We start from the raw sequence: 24,971 nt of genomic DNA on the forward strand, positions 1-24,971 counted from the left end.
CCAATGAAATGCATTACGATTGTTTTTAATGTTAAAATAAAAACTGATTCAAATGTGATACTCACACTCTGATCGTCATCCATCTTTGCTGGTCCTCTAATTCGCTAGGTGGCGTTGTCAATAAAAACCTAGGGTCCTAGAAATGCGGTCCTAGGACTGCGTTCCTGAAAATGCAGCCTCCGGTTGTGCAGGCAGATGCTACTCGGAGATTGTCTTGACCAGGACCACACCCCTAAATGCGTTGAGGCAACTGCCATGTGATTGGTTGATTAGATAATTGCATTAATGAGAAATTGAACAGGTGTTCCTAATAATCCTTTAGGTGAGTGTATGTCAGTGCCATTGTTTTGTCTCAAGATGCACACCAGTAATGTTTGTTCTTAGGCATGTTTACTAAAGCTACTTAAATGTCCTAATTTAACTAAGGCCTTTTAATCTAAGCCCTGTCTGTGAAACCAGGCATATATGTTTTAAAACCGGCTCAAAATATCAAACATAATTGATATCCTCCAACTGGACGGATTCATAGTCTGAAGCTAAAAAAAAAACACTTTTGCCCATCATACACACTACGTGGTTTTCAGTGAAATCTGTAATTTTGCGAAATCTGCAGGCTTTCTCTGACTTTTGCCGACTCTTCAAGACTCTGAATCAAGTTAGGTCATAAGAGCTATGGATTTGAAACATCATGAAGAAGACCAAATGATCACACTTAAAGGAAGAGTAAACAAATGTGTTCATATCATAGACATAATAGCATTATTTGAAGTATACCAAAAATGAAGAATATTTAACATTACACATATGATTACACATACGTTTATGGTGTATTTATACTACATTCGGCTGAAAATAACTTCAACAGGCCAACAATAACTAATTTCTCAATAACTAAATGAATTCAAATAGATTTTACATGCACATACTACCCAGCAATGACAAAACATGTAGCTTTTTTGCATGTTGCTCTGTAACCTTCTTGTGACAGAGTCCTCTTGACCCTAAACAAACAGTTTGGCAGTAATTTAGTCATTAACTGCTTCCTGCTGCTTAAGAAAACATTGCATCCATGCAAATTATGAAGAGGTTTGCGAAAATAGCAAGGTTTGAATGTGGAGAACCCTTCACGACAGACATTTCAGATCCCAACAGCAGAGATGAACATCTTGATCTCATGTCTACACATCAGTCAAGCTTTCGCCATGACAACACACTCTCGTACTCAGCAGAAAAGAAAGGTCAGTGCAGATCTGGGTGGGATTTATAGTCATGCATATTACATGAATTGGGATCTGACAGATTAAACATTTCACCCCAAGCACAAATTTGGAGTGCAAAGGTTCCTTAAAATGAAACAATTGCATCTATAGCTCACAGAAAATTATGAGATGGATGTGAAGCTGTGTTAAATATCTTATCAATGTGTTAGTCAATGCTTCACCGCACTATATTATGTAGGTTCCATTTCAGTTGTCAAGGAAAGCAGTTTTATCACATTATTATGATGCAATGCCTTCAGCATAGAGTCATTAGACGTGAGCAGAACCAACTGTTTTTGAAAGAATCTGAGAGTCTGATGCTTAAACTGTCCTGTCATACTGATTTGAAGAGCTTCGCATGACGCCTTCTTCAGAACTGCCTCTGAAAGCAGCTGCATGATGTCTACAAGAAACACTTCCAGTATAAAGGTTTAAGTACATTTAATAGCAAACCTTGAAATTAACCGTTTTAAGCTGATTGCATCTTCTTTATTCTGTATTAATGGAGAACAAACAGCACAAACCACAGTCACAGTGCTCAAATTAAAACTGGAACTGCCATGTAGCCTATTTATTTATCACCTAAATTGTATTTAAAAATGTCTGTAATTTTAGATACAGAAATATCACATTGTTACAGGGCTGCCCCCTAATAGTCGACTAAATGTTAGTCAATAAGAATAGGCTTAGCCGATCAAAATTGTATTAGTGGGTTAGTCGCCAAAAAAGGAAGTGGTGAAGTTAGGCCAGATTGGGGAACAGATTGTTAACGGTAGATCCTTGTAGAAATTACAGTACGTCAGGCGGGAATCCAAACGTTCACCCATCATCCATCGACCTCAAATATGGCTTATCATTTGAAACATGCAAGTAGTAGCAACATTTTAATCCGTATGAAAGGTGCTTTTCTCTCTAAAAGGTGCTTCCAATATACTGCAGAGATAAGAGTCAGTATCGTCAACTTTGCAGCCGACACTAGTTTATTAGTAAATAATTAAAATGTCTTCTGGCTATTTTTTCCGACATGTTCATAATCATTACTTTTGCAAGTACAAGTTTAAGTAACTAAATTATTATAAACGTGCAATTAGTCGACTAATAGCTTAAATGAACAACTACTGGTCGACTTGAAAAACCATTGGCCAGGGGCAGCCCTGGATAGTAATTCTGTGAATTGTGCCTCCAGCTGGCATGTGAACTAAAGCTTGGAAAGTCCACAAGCTGCTCTGAGTCACCTCAGTGAAAATAATGTGAACAAGCATTACAGTTCCGGTGAAGTAAAACAGAGCTGACATAATGATCATATTCCAAACTAAGAGGTGATTCATCAGCGGGAATAAACATTGAACACTTAGATTTTTCCACCAGAACAATAAAACAAAGGGCAAAAGGAAGACGACTTCACATTGTTGTACGAAATGCGTTCAGTTCTCATAAGCTTTTATTTCATACTACAGCAATAGAGAAATCATGTTGTGAATGTTATACTTTGATTCTGCATGTTAGTTCAAATGAGTACAAATGCAGTTTTAACTAAAAATCAAATGAAAATAAAAATATGACACTGTGTCTACACCGGTCACGAGCGGCGCGATGCGACATGACAAAAGATAATATAACACAGGATGTGGCGCGGCACAACATGACAAATCCCTGTCAGGAAACTGATGCCTTATTCTATTTATGACGTACTGACATGAAGGACAAATGCTTTGCAACGATCCAGTGTAGACAGCTTCTAGACGTTGCGGCGCGACGCGGCACGTCAACGGTCGCGTCCAGTGACAACGGTGTGATAGTGCTTTCAATCGATTAAAAAAGTTTATATATTTTATGTTGTAATACTTTCACATTTAATCTCCAAAATAATGCAGAAAAAAGACTGTATATTTAAGTATTTGTTTAATGGCATCTTTTTACTAAGCACTATGAATGAAGGCCAGTATCACTGAAACCAATACTGATGTCTCTATTACATAAATTTGTCCCCCCTCAATTTTGGCTATGAATTATAGCCATTCAACATTACAGTATAATTGAAAGCTATCGATTTTTACATTTAACAGGCTTTAAAAAATATAAAGTTTAATTTAAGTGAACTTAAAACAATCTTCACATAAATCCATTGTAATAAAAGTCACAATTAGCTGTGCCTTTAATATATCAGGGTTCGGGGGGGGGGGGGGGGGGGGGGGGGGTTACCTGCCCTGCTAAAATGTACAAAAAAACAGGTAGGAAATATACAGAAATTGATCAAACACTTAACAGTCTTCACTTAAAGCTACACTGTGTGGTATTTTCCCCCATCTAGTGGTGAAAAGGTATATTACCATCCAGTGAATTTTAGTTTCTGTTCCTCTCAATTCCGATTTCGTTTCAACTCATACGGTGGCCGATTTAGTCCAAGATTAACATGGTTTCCAGTTCGACCTCGTCCACATTCGACACGGTGCCTGTGGGATATTCTGTGCGCAGTGGGACCGTTGGAACTCAACTGGCCTAATTATTCGGCTAGAAAGAACTGCAGCTAATCCAGAGTGAACTTTGATGATAGTAATGTTTATTCAGTCATCCAATTGCAAGGCATAAACAGGTTTGCGTGGATATGTACATAAATGTGGTTTCTGTGAGAGAACAAATAAGGATGGTAAATATACATACACAGTTAAGAACTGTATAACTATACTTATAAGTTACATTTGTATAAGCTTATTTTACCATATATAGGCGCTAAATGCAGCTGCATTAAAAGGAGCGGAGCTGCCGCTGCTAACAAGCGGTGTCCGGTTACAAAAGTGTGTGCGGCGCTTTAACGTTAGCACTGCAGTGCGCTCTGTATACAGGGTTTTTCCTACATTGAAAATTTTTTGGCGGCCGCCAAAACAAATTGTTGTCCCGCCAAAGCCTTATTTGATGAGTTATTGTGATTTAGGAGTGATGTAGAATAGATGACCGCTGCCCTTGCGTTAACTGAGTGTCAGAGAGAACGACCAGAGAGCTCCTCCCCCGCTCGCACGCTCTCTGTCTTCAAAATAGGCATTCTTAGCTTTCTAATATTTCACATATTACGTTAATCAAAATCAAAAGGTCGGAAGACCGAATCCATGTTGCACGTGGCGCTATCAGACGATGTTTTCCTTTAATTACCGCTGGGTGTGAAATGCGCTCAAAAAACATTGACTGATTCTCTGACCAGCTGACATAAAGCATACTTTCAATAAACTTGAAACAAATCCTATCCGGTTATGAAGTGTTTTCTGTGTGTTGACAAATCTTTCGCGATGTTCTAACAGAAGGGATTCACACACAGATTCGCCACATTATGACTCCTTTGAACCGAATCATTTTAACGACTGGTTAGAACGGATCAGTCCAACACTGAACTCATGAATCAGTTGAATCATTTACTCAGAACACTTGAAATGAGAACACAAGTGTGCTTACCCACTTTAGCAAGAGTGGATAGTAAGAATTAGCTTTAATCATCCACAGTCTTTCAGCTTATTTATTTGGACAATGTGTAGTAAAATAAATAGCCTAAAATCATTTAGTTTAGACTGGAGTGAACCCAGAACAAAGTTGTGGTTAGCTAGCTGATAATTTTATGAAATTGTATATAGCAGAAAATTAGGCTATTTGTTCATTTTTTAATACTACTTTTTAATATTGATATGATTATATACCAAAACAACTATCAGTAAATAGTGTAAAAATGAGGAACAAAAACAAACATCAAGGTATCAAAATAAGATAAGCAAAAATTACAAATTTTCTTTGAATTTATTTAAAATGTTTTGTCAGTATTGCACTTGCAGATCACGTGGGTAGGGAACTTTTTTACTGTGCGTGCGTGCGTGTGCGTGTGTGTGTGTGTATGGATGACCATGTCTGTCAGCCACCACCGAAGACCAGTTTTGACCCAGGAAAAACCCTGGTATAACAATTGTTAATATGCCGATCAGACCTGATACATATTTCCATCAACATACATTACAAGCAAATATTTTCTATAAACGAATAAACATTGTTGATAACAAAATAACTGAATGATTATTCAAATAGGTGAGCATTAAGCTATTGTATGTTGACACAAAAATACTTCTGAGGTGACATCAACTGAATTACGCGATGACACACTCTGAAACACATCTACAATGACAATAACTATTATTACTTACGGAGTTATTAACGCACAGAAATACCACACAAGGAAAAACAGACTTTTGAGGAATAAACAAGCCAGGAAAACTCTGTATAACTCTGTTACTGGAGCTGCTGAGATGAAAACTCTCTGCGCATGCACCAGACAAGTCTGAACAAGTTGACGCGCACATGCGCGAGGCAGGGAATTTTGTACAGTGCCATCGAGTATTAAAACCGGTTAAAACGCGAAAAGCGAAGCTTGAATTCACGGGTATGTCCCTCTTTGGCTAATGTACTTTCAAGATGGAGGGGCAACATGGCGACCACCGTTAGATCCCATTACCTTATGTATTTTCAATGGCATATTATAAACTTACGAGAATACTTTATTACTTGAAAGAAGTAAATATACATTAATGAGCACATATATTTTTGAAAGAACTAAGTGTTTTTAGCTAAGAATAGACAAAAAAAGTTACACAGTGTAGCTTTAACGTGTACATTTTTACAGCACTAAAATATAAACAAAAATATTTATAATAATAGTATATATATATATATATATATATATATATATATATATATATATATATATATATATATATATATACACTATTATTATAAATATTTTTGTTTATATTTTAGTGCTATATTTTAGTACTATATATATATATATATATATATATATATATATATATATATATATATATATATATATATATATATATATATATATATATATATATATAGTATTTCAATGATACTAAAATAACACTGGTATTATTGATCCTGAAGTAGAAAAATATTTTAATATTTATATAAGTATATTAAGTCAGGCAAGTGGTGGATAGGGTTAGGATATTATTGTGGGGTAACAACATTTGTAAAACATCAAATATGTAAGACATACAAAAGCTGTGAAATGAGATTAATGATCATGCCATGAAAATATAAGAACATTGAGTAATGTCTCATGATATTGGCAAAAACGCTGACCAAACCAGAATTTTCAGTTATTGCAGCAATCATTTAATTCGCCCACAATACATTTCTCACCCACACTCTTCCTCCCTGATGGCTCAGAGCAATAACAAACTTCGCCGTTTGCTTACTCTCTCTGAATATGAACACCAAGTTAACAAAAGAAACTGTTCAACCATTAAATTACAAGCCTGCTTCTCAATCAAAATTTGACATCAAATCAGTATTAAATCATAGTCTGTTTAACAATTTTTCAGTGGTGTCTCCAAAGCAAATAATCCTGCCGCATTCAACTCGTCTTAAGTCTCCATTGCCAGAACTAGGTAAATGCACATTCAAGTACTCGTATTTCTAAAGCACTGTCCTATATGCACACAGCCAACAAGCAACTAATCATCATGCATTCATAATCTTAAAATGATTCTGTGTGAACAGTTTAGCCAGATTGACTCTTCGCTCTGTAAATGTGTTTACTGTCACAGAATTCAGTAAAATACAGAATAACATTTGCAGTCATTCCTCACTGACTGAAGTCCTTGTGGGAAAAGATGCACATTTGAAATGTACTTGCAGCTGTAGAAGAATGCTCAGCATTTAGCCAAATCTGCACATTTAGACAGCCTATGGTTCTAAAAAGAAATTAGTACAGCTAAATATTTAAATGCTCTTGTTAAAGAGGTTCCTGACAAAGACCCCCAAAGCTAATTAGGCTGGAGGATGAAAAACCCTCTTTGCTATTGTGCAGTCATCTGTGTCTGACAGTGAAAGGGTTGAGGATGTTCTTTCCATGGCCATGTGTGGGGAAAAATCAATTTGGTTTATATTTAAAGGCTACAGCCATTTTGCACTTTGTTTCACAAAGGACTGCTTTGAATCTAATTTCACATGGTTAAGTGGCATAGAGCTTTCCATGCCAAAGGAATCTTCCTGTCGTATACACTGGACAACATCTGTGGAGGGTCAATTGGCTATTTATAGAAGGATTAATACTTTATTGATCTGAAAGGAAATGTATTAAGTCAAATGAATGTCCTTCGAAATGTGTGCCAGACAGGTAGGGTGACCACCTGTCCCGCTTTGCGTTGTACCGCACAGCATTTTCACCCCTTGTCCCGCATGTCGCATATTGAGAAAATGTCCCGCATTTTCACCAGTCTGTTGATTTTTAATGATCATATTGAGAAAACATGCATGCGTTCTTTTGCCTTTTTAAGAAAGCATTTTATTTATTATTTTTGCGGCATCGTTTTTCACCTATATTTAACAGCGCTTCGTCAGAAGTAACATCCCGCCTTACACAAATACAAAAGCCGTTTTTTAAACCATATCCAATGGTTGAAAAGAAAGGAGTAAACACGGTCACTAGTAGGTTGTGACGGCTGTCAATCAAAATGTGGAGTGGTGATTCGTTCCATGTGTTCCCTGTCAGAAAACGAATGGATAGTTCTGTATAGGCTATAAATGAATATATATATATATATATATATATATATATATATATATATATATATATATATATATATATATATATATATATATATATATATATATATATATATATATATATATATATATATATATATATATATATATATACATATATATAAAACAATAAATAAATAAATACAGTTCTGTATATAAATTAATATATATATATATATATATATATTAGGGGTGTAACGATTCGTTTTAACAACGATTCGATTCGTATCACGATTTGAGGTTGTCGATACGATTCAAGGACGATTTTGGTTCATTTAGAACGATACGATCCTAAACGATTCAGTGACTTGAAATCGATTCAGTAACTTTTTAGCCAAAAATTGTGTGACTGAAATAAATATCTGGATACTGGTCAGTGCAGGTGAAGTTTCCTAGATTCCTGTTGTTTCTTGTAAGGGAATCAGGTATCCATATCCATATATTATGGATATAAACAAACAAGTAAACAACAATTAATGGCAAATGCATTCAAATTTTATTTGAATAAAGTGCAACTAACAGTTTAGGTTGAATTAACAGGAAGTTAACCTTTTCTGCTCTCATTTTCAATATTCAATACATTTTCAATAAAAGCACAGTAAGTGCAACCAACATTTCAACAGTAGGTTAACCCGCTACTTCTGCTTTTGTTTTCCAACATAATAATATCACAATATTAATATCAAAAATAAAGTGCAACTAACTTCTCTTCAGGTTTAATTAATAGTAGGTGTACCTGTTACTTTTGCTGTTGTTTTTCAACATTAAAATAATACAAATACAATATTAATATCAAAAATAAAGTGCAACCAACATTTCTTCAGTTTGAATAAACTGGCTGAACCTGCTACTACTCTCAGTTTAATAAACAAAAAATATTTAACAAAAGATAAAATGTAACCAACTACTCTTCAATGACTCTACATATTTCTTTTTCAAAAATATCAACATGATCTGACCGCAGAACACTTCTCTGTGCGTTCACTATGTCGCCAGCAGTACTAAAAGCTCGCTCTGCTGGCACACTGGTGTCAGGAATGCACAGGTAACATTTAGCAAGGGTTGAAAGTACAGGTAACACGTTACTAACTTAGCTCTTTCTCCTGGTGGCTTGATAATTTCTCGCTGGTTGGCTTCTCCTCTGCCATACGCCATGCTGTTTTGTTTTGTTAGCGCTGCTGCTGGTGCGTGCGTTGCGATGATGTCACAGATAGGCAGACTGAATCGAGTAACGTTTAACGCCTTTATCATTAAAAGTGCTAAGAAAAAACATCCATTTAAAGTCTGACGTGCTTAAATCCAATGCGTTATTTCCTATGATCGATACAATCGATTGATTACCTTTTAAAACGATGTTAGATCGATATATGTCGTCCGGAAGGCCAACTTGCCGAGCACAGATCGATGTAGTTAGATCGTAGGAAAATAAATCGATACATCGATGTAGTAGATGAATCGTTACACCCCTAATATATATATATATATATATATATATATATATATATATATATATATATATATATATAAACTACAACCCCCCCCCCAAATATTTATTTTAAAATTATTATTTTATATATATAAATTAATATATAAGATTAACTAATTTAATGTTGTTTTATTTGTTTCATTATTTATTTAGTTGGATTTTAGTTGCACTTGGTCAGAACTGTTTCAAAAGTAGTTATCTGTATGATGCCTGCTGCCTTTGGGCTCAGTGATGTTGAATTTAAGATTATACAACAGTTTCAAAAACCCCTTATGATGACAAAAAGAAGGAGGACCGTGACGTCGCCCGGTATGGCGCAGCCGGGGCCCCACCCTGGAGCCAGGCCTGGGGTTGGGGCTCGTATGCGAGCGCCTGGTGGCCGGGCCTTCCCCCACGGGGTCCGGCCGGGCTCAGCCCGAAGGAGCGACGTGGGGACACCTTCCCGTGGGCCCACCACTCACGGGAGGGACCGTAAGGGGCCGGTGCAAAGCGAATCGGGCAGCAGTCGAAGGCGGGGGCCTAGACGACCCGATCCCTGGACACGGAAACTGGCTCTTGGGACATGGAATGTCACCTCGCTGGCGGGGAAAGAGCCTGAGATTGTGCGTGAGGTTGAGAGGTTCCGACTAGAGATAGTCGGAATCACCTCCACGCATGGCTTGGGCTCTGGAACCACACTCCTCGAGAGGGGATGGACTCTTTACCACTCTGGAGTTGCCCATGGTGAGAGGCGGCGGGCTGGTGTGGGTTTGCTTATAGCCCCCCAGCTCTGCTGCCATGTGTTGGAGTTTACCCCGGTGAACGAGAGGGTCGTTTCCCTGCGGCTTCGGCTCGGGGATAGGTCTCTCACTGTTGTGTGTGCCTACGGGCCGAACGGCAGTGCAGAGTACCCGACCTTCTTGGGGTCTCTGGGAGGGGTGCTGGAGAGTGCTCCGACTGGGGACTCCGTCGTTCTACTGGGGGACTACAACGCCCACGTGGGCAATGACAGTGAAACCTGGAGGGGCGTGATTGGGAGGAACGGCCCCCCTGATCTGAACCCGAGTGGTGTTCAGTTATTGGACTTCTGTGCTAGTTACAGTTTGTCCATAACGAACACCATGTTCAAGCATAAGGGTGTCCATCAGTGCACATGGCACCAGGACACCCTAGGTCGTAGGTCAATGATCGACTTTGTGGTCGTTTCATCTGATCTGCGGCCGTATGTCTTGGACACTCGGGTGAAGAGAGGGGCGGAGCTGTCAACTGATCACCACCTGGTGGTGAGTTGGATCCGATGGCGGGGGAGGAAGCTGGATAGACTCGGTAGACCCAAACGTACTGTGAGGGTCTGCTGGGAACGTTTGGCCGAGTCTCCTGTCAGAGAGATCTTCAACTCCTGCCTCCGGCAGAGCTTCGACCGGATCCCGAGGGAGGCTGGAGATATTGAGTCCGAGTGGACCATGTTCTCCACCTCCATTGTCAAAGCGGCTGCTCGGAGCTGTGGACGCAAGGTCTCCGGTGCCTGTCGAGGCGGCAATCCCCGAACCCGGTGGTGGACACCGGAAGTAAGGGATGCCGTCAAGCTGAAGAAGGAGTCCTATCGGGCCTGGCTGGCTTGTGGGACTCCTGAGGCAGCTGACAGGTACCGACAGGCTAAACGGACTGCAGCCCGGGTGGTCGTGGAGGCAAAAACTCGGGCCTGGGAGGAGTTCGGTGAGGCCATGGAAAAAGACTATCGGCTGGCCTCGAAGAGATTCTGGCAAACCGTCCGGCGCCTCAGGAGGGGGAAGCAGTGCCCTACCAACGCTGTTTACAGTGGCGATGGGCGGCTGTTGACCTCGACTGGGGATGTTGTCGGACGGTGGAAGGAATACTTCGAGGATCTCCTCAATCCCGCCGTCACATCTTCCATTGAGGAAGCAGAGGCTGGGGGCTCAGAGGAGGACTCGTCCATCACCCGGGCTGAAGTCACCGAGGTGGTCAAGAAACTCCTCGGTGGCAAGGCACCGGGGGTGGATGAGATCCGCCCTGAGTACCTCAAGTCTCTGGATGTTGTGGGGCTGTCTTGGCTGACACGCCTCTGCAGCATCGCGTGGCGGTCGGGGACAGTGCCTCTGGGATGGCAGACCGGGGTGGTGGTCCCTCTTTTTAAGATGGGGGACCGGAGGGTGTGTTCCAACTATAGGGGGAATCACACTTCTCAGCCTCCCCGGGAAAGTCTATGCCAGGGTACTGGAGAGGAGAATCCGGCCGATAGTGGAACCTCGGATTCAGGAGGAACAGTGTGGTTTTCGTCCTGGTCGCGGAACACTGGACCAGCTCTATACCCTCTACAGGGTGCTGGAGGGTTCATGGGAGTTTGCCCAACCAGTCCACATTTGTTTTGTGGATTTGGAGAAGGCATTCGACTGTGTCCCTCGCGGCGTCCTGTGGAGGGTGCTGGGGGAATATGGGGTCCGGGGTCCTTTACTGAGGGCTGTCCGGTCCCTGTATGACCGAAGCAGGAGTTTGGTCCGCATTGCCGGCAGTAAGTCAGACTTGTTCCCGGTGCATGTTGGACTCCGGCAGGGCTGCCCTTTGTCGCCGGTTCTGTTCATAATTTTTATGGACAGAATTTCTAGGCGCAGCCAAGGGCCGGAGGGTGTCAGGTTTGGGGACCACACGGTTTCGTCTCTGCTCTTTGCGGATGACGTTGTCGTGTTGGCCCCTTCTAACCAGGACCTTCAGCATGCATTGGGACGGTTTGCAGCCGAGTGTGAAGCGGCTGGGATGGGGATCAGCACCTCCAAATCCGAGGCCATGGTCCTCAGTCGGAAAAGGGTGGCTTGCCCACTCCAGGTTGGTGGAGAGTTCCTACCCCAAGTGGAGGAGTTTAAGTATCTAGGGGTCTTGTTCACGAGTGAGGGGAGGATGGAACGGGAGATTGACAGACGGATCGGTGCAGCTTCTGCAGTAATGCGGTCGATGTACCGGTCTGTCGTGGTGAAGAAAGAGCTAAGCCGTAAGGCGAAGCTCTCGATTTACCGGTCAATCTACGTTCCTACTCTCACCTATGGTCATGAGCTTTGGGTCATGACCGAAAGGACAGGATCCCGGATACAGGCGGCCGAAATGAGCTTTCTCCGCAGGGTGGCTGGGCGCTCCCTTAGAGATAGGGTGAGAAGCTCAGTCACTCGGGAGGAACTCGGAGTAGAGCCGCTGCTCCTCCACATCGAGAGGGGACAGCTGAGGTGGCTCGGGCATCTGTTCCGGATGCCTCCTGAACGCCTTCCCGGGAAGGTGTTTCGGGCATGTCCAACCGGGAGGAGGCCCCGGGGAAGACCAAGGACACGCTGGAGGGACTATGTCTCCCGGCTGGCCTTGGAACGCCTCGGTGTCCCCCCGGAAGAGCTAGAGGAAGTGTCTAGGGAGAGGGAAGTCTGGGCATCTCTGCTTAGACTGTTGCCCCCGCGACCCGGCCCCGGATAAGCGGAAGAAGATGGATGGATGGATGGACAACAGTTTCAGGTTATGTCTTAGTGTTGGTAACATGTCCCACATTGTCCCACACAAACTTAGTAATCGTCCCACATTTGGTTTGTTTGAGGGTGGTCACCCTACAGACAGGCAATCAGCCGATATTGAGGGAAATGCTTCACTGTGCTCCTTTGAATGAAAACACATCATATGCCTCATCAAAAGCCTTTAATAAAAGTAAACACTGGCCAAATAACTGGAAAAATTAGAAACTAAGCATCACATTAAACCATAATTTATCATTAACCGTAATCTATCCACCATCTGTACCTCTACTTTACAATACTGGCCATAGCAAGCCAAATTTAAACAGATGATGTAACACTAGGGGTGGGCGATCTGACCATTTTATATCACAATGTTATATTGTGATCTTTTATGTCCTCTTAATAATGTTAAAATACAGCAATGACTGCCTATTAAAGGTCTTGTTCTTTGTGATCCCATTTTTCAAACTTTAGTTAGTGTGTAATGTTGCTGTTAGAGCATAAATAATACCTGTAAAATTATAAAGCTCAAAGTTCAATGCCAAGCGAGATATTTTATTTAACAGAAGTTCCCTTTCAAAGCCTACAGCGAACGGCCGGTTTGGACTACATCCCTGTACATCCTGCTTTAATGACGTCAGTAGAACAGTTTGTTGACTAACCTCCGCCCACAAGAGTACGCAAAAAAGTGGGCGTGGTCTTGTTGCTCTCCCACGTGGAGAAGAGGAAGTGTTGCGTTTGTAGCGGTTTGTAGAGTGTGTTTGTCGCCATGTCGTCGAGACGCTGTTATTTTCATCCCGGAGTCAAATCACCTTTGTTTGGCCTTCAGGGATGCTGTACTTTGAGCACATGCATCTCCCCGTTATGGTAAGAGGCGTGACCTTTCCAGGCAACGTGCGCTAAGCTGTTGTCGAATCACAACACGGGAACCGCTGGCACAATCAAAACTCGTTACGTATTTCTGAAGGAGGGACTTCATAGAATAAGGAAATCCTCAAGCCGTTTTGAGGACAGTGAAAACAGCGGTATACAGATAAGTAAATTGTGTGAAAAATACTGTGTTTTTTTACACGCAAAACATGAACACGTTATATTGCACACTGTAAACACATTCAAAGCTTCAAAAAAACAGGAAAAACGGGACCTTTAAATGGCTGTGCTGACTGGAGAAATTATATGTGTCTCTATCATGCATCTTTAATGGGTGGTGGCAGGAGCGGTTTCTTCATTAGGATGATAGGGCAACGCACCACCAAAGTGCGAAAGGGACGGATTTTTCAATCAGATTCAACACAGATTTACACTAGCTGTCACTATTCTAGACTGTTCTGCATCTGGATATATAGTCCAATCAGCGTCAAGTAATAATCTTTAAGCTGAAGTTGACACAATAATTTCCTCAGTGCATAACTTACATTTCACACACATATTCTCCATCTGTAAATGTTATAAAGCCAAGCAAATGTTTCCATTTTGCTGTCAGGAATGGACGAGCCTTCTCAAGCTTCTCAAGCTTCTGTGAACGAGCGCCGCTGCGAGCATGCGCGCCAAACAGACGGAGCGCAAAGAATATGAGCGCAATAGTTCTGACAAAAATATACATTTTGATAAAATATTTGTTGTTGAATATTTGTTGGTGAACACAAATGTGCCATATGTTGAAAATTAAATCTTCAAGTAAGTGTATTTTTATGATAGCAGTAACTGTAAAGTGACAATTGTAGGGTAGGTTAATCAAAAGCCTAATATTTAGTCTGTGCTTTTGTTTTTATTTATTTTCATTATTAGTTTAGCGAAATAAATTTTTTTTAATTAAATACAGATTTTTTTAAATTCAAATAGAAAAATTTAGAAAATACTGAGATTACACCATCCATCGCCATTCAGCCCAAAAATACAGAGATATAATTTTTTTGGCCCTATATCGCTCAGCACTACCATATGGCATGCTTTAAATGCAGATGCAGTAAAATTATACATTATTATATATGTATCATGTACATGTATAAAAATTTGTAGCCTACATTTAGCCCTGCATTACTAATTTGGTCTGTTGGCGCCCCAATTTTTTTTTAGCACCAGCCGCAACTGGGTGGTAGCATTTAAAAAAAAACTATTCAACAGCAGTAGGGCTGTGCGATGAATCAAATTTTAGTTTTGGTTTCGATTTTGGCTTCCAACGATTATGAAGACGTTATAATCAAGATAAAATGACTATTTAGTTATAAAATAACTAAATGTCCAAATCAGTCAAATCATGTAACATGACTGTCGTAAAATGCAGTCTACTGTGGGACATGCTTTATTTTAAAAAGAATTATGAAAGGCGCATTAAACTGCGAAAGAGACTGATCCCCATGCGCTTTCTGTGTGCGCACGGAGCAGAACACGGACGAGCGAAGTATACTCGGGGTTCAGGCACAAGCCTACACAGTCAAATATACACAAAAATACGTCAAAATGTCCGTCTTGGTGAGTATTTACATGAAGTCATCCAGTCAGTTATGTCTTAAGTGAATAAACAGTTGGGAAAGAAATTGGATGCGAGTCATTATATTAGATCCATGAATCGGCCTTAAAGCCTATGCTGTTGTCTGTGTCATTAATGTTAAACAAAACACAAAGACAAAATCACTCACTGCTCTTGACTGAATAACTACTAGTTTTAGTAAGAATCAATGTACTTTTAATTCATACAGTGAAGACTATGCAGTGTTTTAAAGTTACTATTTTAACAAACTGATTGTTTAATGCAATACTGTGTTTTAAATTGTGCAAATAGAGTCCATAGGCTTGTTCCAGTCTGGATATTCTCAATAGTACATCTCAAAATTGGGAAGACCGCAATACAGATTGAGTGATTGTTATAAGACCTTGATATGAACCTTTGTGAATATCACACACCCCTAACAACATTTTTAGAACTTAAATTTCAACTTAAAGTTCAATAAACAAGATGCGTTGGACAAGCTTAGATGCTTTTCTCATTTTGTTTATACTTATTGCCTGTATGTCTTCTTACCAAATAGTATTATAATATTATTAAGAAAGGTCATGTAGTATCATATGATAGTATGTAGTATCATATCATATAGTATCATATGATCTCAATCCAGTCTTACAAGTATTGAACAAAAACTGTGAGAGTAATTTATGGATTGTGACAGAACAAGAGGGCTTTTGAAAAGATGGGAGTGCTAATCAGCCAGATGCAGCTGAGTGCCATGGCTTGGTGGGTTGGGTGGTTGGTTGTAAAGAAGATAAGACTAAATCATTGACTTTAAACTTTAATCTGATTTTGAAAGCAATAGGAAGCTGAAAAGGGCCACTTTTTTGCAACTATTTGCAGCTTCGGATACATATTGTTTAATAGCCCTGAAAACGTGCTGCATACTTCCTTCACCAGCAGCAACCTCGAAATCAAATGACAGGCTGTTAGCATATAGAACTATAGATTAAATGGAAAATGTGCTCGTCTACTTTAATAGAAATACACAGCTCTCACACTCCTAACCTTATACCTACAAATTTACAATTGAAATCACCTGGTGATGGGAACAAATTTTCCTTCTGGCCCTTTTCTGGCCTTGGGTTACTGATGATTGGTCATTTGACTAAGCACATAGCCATTACCTCAATCAGAGCTGTTAATGTTTCACTTCATGAAGCACAGCATGCATCTTCCTCAGTGACTCACATAAGTGCTTTTCTACAGCAAAAGGACACAATGTCTGAGAGGCTTTAGGAAGCATTCCATCCAATACAGTCTAAAAGTTCCTGATTTTATTGACCCATGATGTGACCATGAAAATTATGGCTGTATGCAATTTAATGTGTTAACACTGCAATTAATTATAATAAAATGAATGAACTAAAACAATTACCACAATCAATCAGGCCCCTGCGCATGCACATTCCATAAAAAGGAATTTTCCATCAAAGCAATTCAAGCTTGAAGTACCACTTTCATGTTTTTGCTTGTTTGGTGTCACACATTGCATCTTATTTAGGAGAACATTAATGGTAAAGGTATACATTTTAGAACCTTAAAACATTATGCAGTCAAATTATTTTCCTGATTATAAAACATGCTGTTATTTTACAAATATTATATCAAAATATGAAACAAACACAGATGTAAACAACTTACTTATAATCAAATGAGATGGACGCAGAATTCAAAAAGACCACTCTCTGAACATATGGTCCAGAGTCTTCCGGTAAATACTCAGATACACATTCCACCATGCATCTACAGAGATCTGAAGAACAGAGAAAATTATGAATTAATGTGAAGCAGGTTAAAGAAGTCAGACAGAGCACAGGGGACTGACCTAATTAAGAGTGTTTCCTGTAATGTATTTCTATTCTATATGGTGAGGACTGTAAAAAAAACTGTAAAACTGTTAATGGTACTGAAAAGGAAATCAAATTAGCTATTTCTATTTTGTCCATGTATAATTCTTGACTGCAAGACATACCCCTTTTCCACCAAGGGGTGTTGGAAAAGAATGAACCGGGTGTTGGTGCTGGTTTGGAGCCAGAGGCTAGTTTCAAATCGGTTCTTTGTCTTTTCACACCAAAGCACCAACCAGGAAAAGTGGTTTTTAAGTAGCACCAAAACATTGCTGGTCTAGAAGTAAGAACCGCTCGCGTCAGGGGCTGGGGGCGGGGCTACCGTGACCAACAAGACGAACACAAACTTGTGACCGCCATTTTTGAAATAGCAGCTAATCGAGCTAATAGCTGCTCGATTGTAATCTCCGTCTATACAAATCACGGCGAGCTGCACGAATGCGTTGGATTCGCTGTGTTTTGATGCCGATGTAGGATCGCAAAGCCATGTGCATCAATAGTAACACATCGTTCGCCATTGTTGATGGAAGGCTTGTTCGAGATGCATCAGCGCTGTGCAGACCGATCACCGTATGACATCAAAGTACAGCGAGAGCATACGACTCTGCTTTTGAATCACTCATGCTGTATTTTGATATCATACACTGATCGGTCTGCGCAGCGCTGATGCATCTCGAACAAGCCTGGTGTGTTTGTGTTTCCCGCTTCCTCGCTAGCATTGCTGAGAAAGATGAGACGTATACAGTGACGTAAGACCTGGCTCTGTGGTGGCCCTCTAGCCCGTGGAAAGGCAAACCAGTTCTTAGAAGGTCGAACCAACTATGAACTGGCACTAGCACTGGCTCTGAACTAACACCCGGTTCATTCTGGTGGAAAAGGGGTAACAGTAAGGCTTCGTCCGAAATCGCGTACTATGTGAGTATGTCCTACATTTGAATTAGAATGTACTTCACAACCGTTAAAAAAGTACGTTCTATATAGTATGAATACGGGTAGTATGAATGGAGGCCGGACGTACTCATAGACCGTAAAAAAATATGGACGACGCGACTTCATTGACTTCCGCTGACCAGAGTTGAAGCTTTCTTAGGCCCGCACACGGCACTGACATCTTGGGACAGAGTCTGCGCAGTAGCGATCTCGGGACCGAAGTTGCGCAGTAGAGAGCAGGAAGTAGGGGCGTGATTATCAAAAGCCCGCCCACACTCAAACAGATGCAGAACAATTCATTATGTTGGTGTGAAATAAACAGTTATAGAAATTAGTGATGCACCGATCACGATTTTACATGGCCGATTCCGATTTTTTTCAAGAAAACTTGCCGATTCCGATACCGATTTCCGATTTATTAATTTTTTTACATAATAAAAGAATGAAAGTATACATGAACAAGATGTTTATTTGGTATTTAACAGGCTAAATTGGCTTTTGGCTAATGAAAAGAAGTCCGCAATCTGAAATTAACAGGAAATTGAATTGGAAATTAAAAGGCTGAAAGGTGACATTAAAGGCAACAACTGCATATTCTGCAATCCAAACAAAGATGTTACTTAAATCAGCATTTGTTTTTAAATTCAGTGTAAAGAAAAAAAGTCTTTACCAGTGAAATTAAATAAAACCAAAGTATATAATTGTTCCAAAATGTTAAATCAAATAATGTTTAGTGCAACGAAAAAAACTAAGATGCTACAGCAGGTGCTTTTTAAATCAAATTAAGTCAATGTAATTTTAAGGTAAAATAAAAGGTAACACTTTAGAATAATGGTCATTAGTTAACATAAGTTAATGTATTAACTAACATGAACTAACCATCAGCAGTACATTTTTTACTGTATTTGTTCATCTTTGTTAACGTTAGTTAATATAAATCCAGCTGTTCATGGTTTGTTCATGTTAGTTCACACAGTAGACACATTTTAATAATGCATTAGTTAATTTTGAAACTAACATTAACAAAGATTAATAAACGCTTTATAAGTGCAGTTCATTATTAATTCATGTTAACTAATGTAGTTAACTAATGTTAACTAATGACCATTATTCTAAAGTGTTACCAAATAAAAATGATCATCCTATAGGCTACAAAACTGATAGTATTTCATTTCAAAAGTGCATGCATGTTCTTCTTTAGGCTACAAAAAGAAGTATTTCGGCTTTGTCACAAGTTAGTCTGTTTCGTTCTCATCCGATCCAACATGTGAGAACCTGAGCTGAACAAACGCTCACTGTCTGCGCTTGTGCAGACGAGGAGAGGTAAGCTTGCGCAACTTCAGCTTGCGCAGGAAAGCGGCTCTTCATTCCCTTCAGCGTATCTCGTCTCTTCCCTCAGTTCTCCAGTTTCCGTTTGTAACACACAAGTGACATGTTCGCGAATGATTGCAATATAGGCGTATGCACGCAGGCGCACTTCCGGAAAAATCGGCAGAAAAATACAAAGAAAACCGGTATTTTTAAACCGGTTGCTGATCGCGCGCTAGAAGCAAAAACCGGCCGGTTCCGGTTTTTGGCCGGTCAACCGGTGCATCCCTAATAGAAATGTAGAAATTAAAGCTAAAGATCCAACCTCCTCCCGAAAATCGTCCGTTAGTGCCTTAGTGACAACTTCTCTCAGAGAAGCCATCAATCTCAGCTGTCAATCATGACGTCACACCCCCCGTTTTTATAGCATCAAATAACTAACTAAAACTAAGCTTATTTAAAAAACGAACACTTGGAATGAAATCATCTTAATAAAAACTGCCTAAAATGACAGAAACCATCTTTAGAAACAATTGTATTTGAAGTGTAATTGAATTGTTTAGTGTGTCTCGCGTCCATTCTAATTCATGGAGAGGTGGGGTTTAGGAGCTATACTGGGACCGGCCACCGGGAGGCGATCGAGGCGCGGAGGCTTCAGTTTCTGACAGGAGTGCTACAGGCTTGGACGTACTACATGCGCCATGATGGAATAGTCACTTGTCATAACAGCGCATGTCACGTGACAGACGCTGTCATAACAGCTCGAAAATTTTAAGAGCCCATTCCACTGACTGCACCAACTTCGAGCAATGTTTTTAGTTCTGCTTTCCGCTTTCATCTGCGTTTTTACGTCGTTCGAGCTCACAATCCAGAGGAGGCGTCGGTCAGCTACTCGCAGATCACGCCTACGTCGAGAGCTTTTGAGGAATTTCTCAAATAACGTAAGTATTATAATTTATTTAGCCATTAAATTGTACCTAAAAAAAAAAAAAAACACACACACACACACAAACGTGAACAATGACAGATGTTGATTTTTGGCAAGGAAAATGTACTTTATTGTGATATTATCATCGATGAATAAACATGAATTACCGGTAATCAATAGATACATATATGTGTGCGTGTCTCTATTGATTCATTCATTGACGGCAATAGCACAAGCCGGTCAGATACATGTGTATATATTAAGACTTCAGATGTAAAAGCCTCTAAATGCCGTATGAAATTTTCTTCTAAAATGAATTTTTTTTATGGAATATGTTTAGGTTCAGTTATTTAATTTTCATGGCAATAGTTCCTTTTCATTGTTATTATGGACATGATATCTTCAGGTAAAGTGACTCCTCATTACTCTTGTTTTTTTTTATTTAGTGGATGAAGTTAGAAATAAACTATCTCATTACACTGCTAAACAACGAACGTCGTTGTTTAATGAAAACAGTGTTAGCTAGCTGATTTACATTAGCTCGATCTAATAATGATAAAACTATAATTTTTCTGAATTGGCTGGAAAAGGACACCCTCAATTTACATTATTTAAACTTTTAACAATCAATTGTTTACTTATATGATGTTAAACAAATACAATTTAACCACAAACAAACAAAAAGTTGTTTCTAAAGTACTTACACTGGAAAACAGCCGCATCTCTGTTTTCCGCCATTTTCAAATAAAACGACAACTCCTCTCTTCCGTGGCATCATAGGATAGTAAAATGTCCATCGTATGCGCACTTTAGAATCTCGCCGGAAGTAGTAGGCCATCCGGGTACTTTTTGCATCCTGTTTTTCGAATTCTATTAATTCGGACATACTACTCTGCTCACCTACTGTTTTTTGCATACTATATAGTACGGAAGTACGCGATTTCGGACGCAGCCTAAGCCTTCAGGCTTTTGGGTAGGGCTAGCCTAGAAATCTAGACGCACCCTAGCGGCAGCAAATCTAATTTGCAGCCAGGGTAGTCTAGCAACTCTCCATTGGCTTGCGAGCTGGAAAAAACAAAAACTCTAGTCAGGCCAATCACATCGTTTATAGAGTCGGTGGGCGGGCTTAAAGGGTTACTTCAGTGATTTAGCATTAAGCTTTGTATTTAAACTGGGTCATTTATGTAGTAGAAATGTGAAATTATTTTTGAATTTGGTGCTTTCTAGACTGTGAAAAGACAGAAAATGTATTTTCGTCTCATGGGGATGAAAGACAACAACTCCCAGAATGCACTTGTTTTGCTGCCCACCGCGGCTCCACCCCAATGTCGGTTTCATTTTTATAGTAATACAATCATTTCGTTCAGCTAGAGAATAAACACTACAATTAAAAACTAAATGTGTCTTTTCAATAACGTGTGAGTGAGCCGAACGAAAGTCACGAGACAAACGCAGCAGGAGCAGGAGTCAGATTTCATTCATCACGAGAGCACAGAGCTGAGGTAAGTACAGCAGTCATTTACAGCGCGTGTCCAGTCTGGCGCATTCTCAGATCGCATATGGAAGCTAAACTTTCATGGGAATTCATTGAAAAGTTGAAACACTCACTTTCTCTGCACGGCTCCATTATGAATGCCAGAGGCCGAGCCGTGCGCATTTACATTCTGTGAGTGAGATGAGATCCCTCCCCTATGAGCGGGTTGAAAAAAATGCGGAACAGCTCCCTCTACTGGCTGTAGTCTTTAGGCTCTGGCCAAAAAATCCTCAGATGACGCAAAATGACGAAATTTGCGTCCTCTGAGGATTTTTTCCAGAAATAAAGTGCATAATTCTCTCGTCTCAGGGGGATATGAGGGGGGAAAGTACCATAATTCGAATATGCTACCGGGTTTCTACTGATACAAAGCTTAATGCTTAATCACTGAAGTAACCCTTTCACATAATGACGGCAGAGTTGCGGTGGTTCCGCGTGCTACTAGTAAACAAAGACTTTGCAGTTAGGATAATTGAGGGACTCAAACACAACTATTAAAAAAAGTTCAAACAGTCACTAATGCTCCAGAAGGAAACACGTTAAGAGCACAAGGAAAATTTTACTTAATTTGTCTTCCGGGAAACATGTATATTCTGTTGCTTCCAAGGGCAGTACTAAATGAAAGAATTTGATATTTAAACAAAATAAGAAAAATCCCCCTGGCTCTTAATGCATTGTGTTTCCATATGCTTTCTTTAACTGCTCAGGACAAACAAGGGACTCAAAACCATCACAAAACAAAACAAAAAAACTGCCGTGGTTCATCCAGGTAACGACACACAGTATTAAGAATCAAGGGTACATTTGAACGAGGTAATTTTTATAAATTCTGCTTTTTTGTTTTGTTTTGTGGACTGCATCTTTTAAGTAAAATATCTTATTCAGGACAGTACTAAATAAAAAAATAACATGCATTTTGTATAATCCCTCTTATTTTGTTAAAATTCTGCAAGGGATATGTAAACTTTTGATCAAGACTGTATACACTCACTCACACACACACACACACACACACACACACACACACACACACACACATCCCTGTCCATTTAAATATAACTAAACAATTATTCTAAATCGCTGCAAGCTAAATAAGACCTTGTGACCAACTGTAATGTTTACCCTCAGAGAGACTGTCCCTAACCACTGATGCATTGAGTGCTTTTAATACGTTTCTGTACTACTGAAAAATAGATAAGACTGTTAACACTGATTTCTGTTGCCATGTACAAGTGTAACAATAAGACTGGAATGAATGATGAGAACTTCTACATCAACAGCTGACAACAAGATAGCAAATAGTAGCAAAAGGGATAACATTACTGTCCACCCCAAACACTTAAAGATTAAAAGTAGTTAGTGTTGAAATTTGATAGTATAGCAATCAAAATAACAGAAATAGATTAGAATTGTATATAAAAGAAGAGCTAAAAATTACCAAAACCACTAAAAATTATCTTATTTTTAATAGAATATTTCAAAGGCACTTTAGATATGTACATATGTATCACATGACGATTTTTAATACATTTTAAGTAAAGATTTGACATCTCTCGAAGGGGGAGTGCTAACTGCAAGTGTCTCTTCGATGTCTGGTACAACGTATCGGCTACTATAAATATTAATGTAGTCTATACTTACACCTTTACTATTCATATGTGGCTGTTTCATGTATTACACAAATGCAAAATGTTCGCCCCTAAGACAGACACTGTCCAAAGTGTGGAGGCAAGTTGATTTATTCGCTAACTTTTCAATGCCAGTCAGTTGTTCTATTTAGTGTAGTATTAAAGCAGATAAACACTTTAAAATGGCAAGTGTGTAATTGCCGTAAGTTGTTTTCACAGTTTTATCAAACGGGCCAAACAGAGAATGTGACTAACTCACTCCCTGCCTTCAAAAAGAAAATCGTCCTAATAACACTTTTGCTTCCTTTCAATAAAACCAACAGCGATCTATAATGCTTGAGTTTAAAGGTAAACTAATTCAAATTGCACCTAACATTTCATGAGACAAAGAAATGATGATCAATTTTACCTTTTCTCCCAGACAATCTGTTGTTTGCTGCCTTGAATGTAGTGCGCACTGCTCTCGCGTGCTACAGTTGTGACAATCGCAAAACCAACACAAGCCACAGGCACTTACCGTAAGGAACAAAAGAGAATTCGCGCGCACCATGGAAAACTACCGTAAGGAATGTAGCAGCTGACTAGACATCTTCGTTTTCTTCTTCGCTTTAAAATTATAGTCTTGTGTCTTGGAGCTCATGTGAAGTTGAAGGTTAGTCAATATGAGTCAAAGTGTGCCTTTGAGATTGATGACACAACCTTCCTAAATATAAATGACACATTGCACATGTAAAGTGGGATAGATCATTAGCAAAAAATTATGCCAGTGATTTTAAGTTTATAGTAAGTAGTCTATATTTGCATATTTTAGAGCAATCTTCATTGAAATTTTTAAGGCTGGAAATGTTGATGTCCCTGCTGGGGAATCAGCTTAAAGGGATAGTTCACCCAAAAATCGAAAAATGATGTTACAGCCTATATTATTCCAAACCTGTGCATGTCTTACTTTTGCAGAACACAGAGAATGAAACACAGAGGGTGAGTAAATGACGACAGAATTTTCATTTTCGGATGAATTATCCCTTTAAGCTGTTTTTTTGAGCCTGAGGTTTTGGAGTCTGATTCATGTTAGTTATGTTCACTGTTTTACCCCAGAGCTATTACAAAATATGATGATATTGGAATTTTAGCTCGTGTATTTGTATATTTTACTCAAAATGTCTCAGTTAATGAGATATAGCGCATCTGACCTGACAGAATGTTCATTATTAAAGACAAAAAATTGGGACTATTTAGTTTGGTGAACATGCTGTCCTTGTTCTGAGTTAAACAGATCTGCCTGTGTTGCTCAAGCACACTACACCAGAAGGAATACTTCAGTCCTCAGCATAAATTGCAAGTATAGCTGTTGGGTTACTGTGTTTTATTGTGTGTATCTGTTTGTGAAGGTGTAAAAACTGAATCACTCAGTCGATATATGTAAAACGATGAAGGGTGCTTTAATCTCTTTC

At 39.6% G+C, this 24,971-nt stretch overlaps 1 protein-coding gene across 2 annotated transcripts in view; it reads right to left on the bottom strand.

Moving 5' to 3' along the window:
• The window catches only part of tp53i11a (tumor protein p53 inducible protein 11a), a 45,186-nt gene extending 21,146 nt beyond the window's left edge, over positions 1–24,040 (bottom strand). Inside the window, exons 1-2 of one of the 2 annotated variants that reach the window (XM_079810590.1) lie at positions 23,930–24,007; positions 16,987–17,098 (exon numbers count right to left, since the gene is read on the bottom strand). In XM_079810590.1, the coding sequence (XP_079666716.1) occupies positions 16,987–17,084 (98 nt within the window). In that variant the 5' untranslated portion in view covers positions 17,085–17,098; positions 23,930–24,007. Of the gene's footprint in view, positions 1–16,986; positions 17,099–23,929 lie in introns of both variants that reach the window. The other variant, XM_079810591.1, reaches the window with a different exon arrangement.
• Between the last annotated feature and the right edge of the window lie 931 nt (positions 24,041–24,971).

The sequence above is a fragment of the Gobio gobio genome (genome assembly GCF_949357685.1).
Source record: "Gobio gobio genome assembly, chromosome: 2".
Lineage (NCBI taxonomy): Eukaryota > Metazoa > Chordata > Actinopteri > Cypriniformes > Gobionidae > Gobio > Gobio gobio.